Raw genomic sequence first — 2,313 nt, forward strand, 5'->3', positions numbered from 1 at the left:
GAGCTGCCCACTATGTAAGGAGTTGGGCAGGCCGGCGGATCACCGCTTTAGTGGGCTGGCGTGCTCCCCACCTCCTGCTAGGAGGGATGGGGCGAAGGGCCAGAAAGGGGCACCACCCCTCAAAGGCCCAAACCCCACTAGAAACAAGAGCGGGGCTCCTCCGGGCCTCGCAAACAGCTAGGTCCCAATGGAGGCTACGGCAGAGGCGGAGACACGGCCTGAACCGTGCCCAACAACAGCGATGGGAAGTAGCCTGGAGGAGGCGATGGCCTGTTAATGGCTAGTCATCGTCTCCTTCAGGCCAACATTAACCACTCCTCCAGGGCACAAGACCTCTTGGCCCAGACCATGGCGGAGTGGAACATAGAGTTGGCGATAGTGGCCGAGCCTTACGCCGTCCCCTCCGTAGACGCCAGGTGGAGGGGGGACACGGCGGGGCTGGTCGCTATCGTGTCGGGGGGCAACGATGCCGGAGCCTCTCTGGTCCCCGGTGAGAGAGGCAAAGGTTACGTCGCCTGCCTCTGGGATGGTTGGGTCTTTGTGGGGGGTCTACGTGTCCCCCAACATCTCACTCGAGGACTTCGAGTCCAAGTTGGACGAGATTGGGGAGGTCGTCCGTTGGCTGCGCCCAGATGTAAACTGGGTCGTGGTCGCGAGCGACTTCAATGCAAAGTCCGTGGACTGGGGCTCGGACACGAGGGGCGAGATGTTGGGGGATTGATTCGTCGCGCTAGACCTCCACATCGTCAACCGGGGGTCAGAGCCAACCTGCATGTCAGTGCGCGGGAGCTCAATAGTGGATGTGACCCTCGGTTCGGCGGAGGCCTTCCGGGAGATAAGCAGGTGGATGGTCTCGGACGAGGAGACCCTCTCCGACCACAGGTACGTGGTGATGGAGGTCTCCTCTCCGGGATCAGGAAGGCCTGGACCCGACCATCCCACGAGAGACGAGGGGGCTCCTCCCAAATAGGCCTTAAGGCTGCTGGATGCCGACCTGGCATATGCGGCTGCTATTGCCAAGTCGTGGGAGGAGCCCCCGGCAGAAGGGCAGGGCGACATGGAGGCCGAGGCGGCCTGGTTTGGGGAGGCCCTGTCGCAAATATGCAACGCGGCTATGCCCTGCCGCCGGTCGTCCCCTCGGGAGGGGAAAAAGGCGGTGCACTGGTGGACGCTGGAGATTGCGGCTCTTTGTGAGAGTTGCAACTCCGCGCGTCGCCGTTACACCAGGCACCGTCGTCGAAGACGGAACCCGGATCGAGAGACGGCGGCCACTCTGTACGAAACATACAGGGCGTACAAGAAATCCCTTCAGGCGGCCATTGCGGAAGCAAAGGCCAATGCCTGGGGGGAATTTCTTAATACATTGGATGGTGATCCGTGGGGGCGCCCCTATCGGCTGGTCAGGAACAAACTCCGGCCAGCGTCGCCCCCCACGACAGAAACTCTCGATCCAGGTCTCCTGCGGAACGTCACGTCTGCACTTTTCCCGGGGAACGACAAAGAGGTGGACCGCGCGCGGGATCCCGCCGCCATCGAGACCAGAATAGCCTGTGATGAGGGCCTCAAGGTCTCCAGGGAGGAGTTCGACAGGGCGATAGAGAAAATGAAGAAGAAGAATACCGCCCCGGGCCCGGACGGTATTCCTGAGAAGGTGTGTGCTATCGCCCTGCGAGCTCTGGGGGACCGCTTGAGACAACTGTTCGATAGGTGTCTGCAGTCTGGGCGATTCCCCACCCCTTGGAAGGAGGCCAGGCTGGTCTTGATACCCAAAGCGGGTCGTCCCGCGGGTGACCCCTCGGCCAACCGCCCCATCTGCCTATTGGCAGATGTGGGCAAGTTACTTGAGAGGATCGTGGGGTCTCGCCTTACGTGCAACTTGGAGTCGGGGACCCCAGCCTATCGCCCAACCAGTTCGGGTTCCGTCTTGGGAGATCAACCGTCGGAGCTATTCGGCGGTTGAGATCCCGGGTCGAGAGGGCGGTATCCCGGGGCAGGGTGGTGCTGGCTGTGAGTCGGGACATAGCAAATGCTTTTAACACCCTGCCCTGGGGTAAGATTAGAGAGGGACTCAGGAAATTCAATGTCCCTCTCTATCTGGAGGAGCTGGTTGGGGCCTACCTCAGTGACCGGATGGTCATGTGCCGGGACCGGGATGGCAATACCATGCGCTGTATGGTCAGCAGGGGGGTACCACAGCAGGGGTCGGTTTTAGAACCGATCTTGTGGGATGTTGGTTATGATCGTGCACTCGATCACCACCTCCCTGCGGGGGTGTCGTTGGTGTGTTACGCCGACTCGATCCCCCGGAGATGA

At 61.3% G+C, this 2,313-nt stretch overlaps 1 protein-coding gene across 1 annotated transcript; it reads left to right on the forward strand.

Moving 5' to 3' along the window:
• The first annotated feature begins 276 nt into the window (after positions 1-276).
• On the forward strand, positions 277-1,960 carry LOC105200607. The gene is made up of 2 exons (XM_011168242.1): positions 277-882; positions 971-1,960. The coding sequence occupies exons 1-2, from the start codon at positions 277-279 to the stop codon at positions 1,958-1,960; spliced, it is 1,596 nt and encodes a 531-aa protein (XP_011166544.1).
• The last annotated feature ends 353 nt before the right edge of the window (positions 1,961-2,313 follow it).

The sequence above is a fragment of the Solenopsis invicta genome, chromosome 10, assembly GCF_016802725.1.
Source record: "Solenopsis invicta isolate M01_SB chromosome 10, UNIL_Sinv_3.0, whole genome shotgun sequence".
Lineage (NCBI taxonomy): Eukaryota > Metazoa > Arthropoda > Insecta > Hymenoptera > Formicidae > Solenopsis > Solenopsis invicta.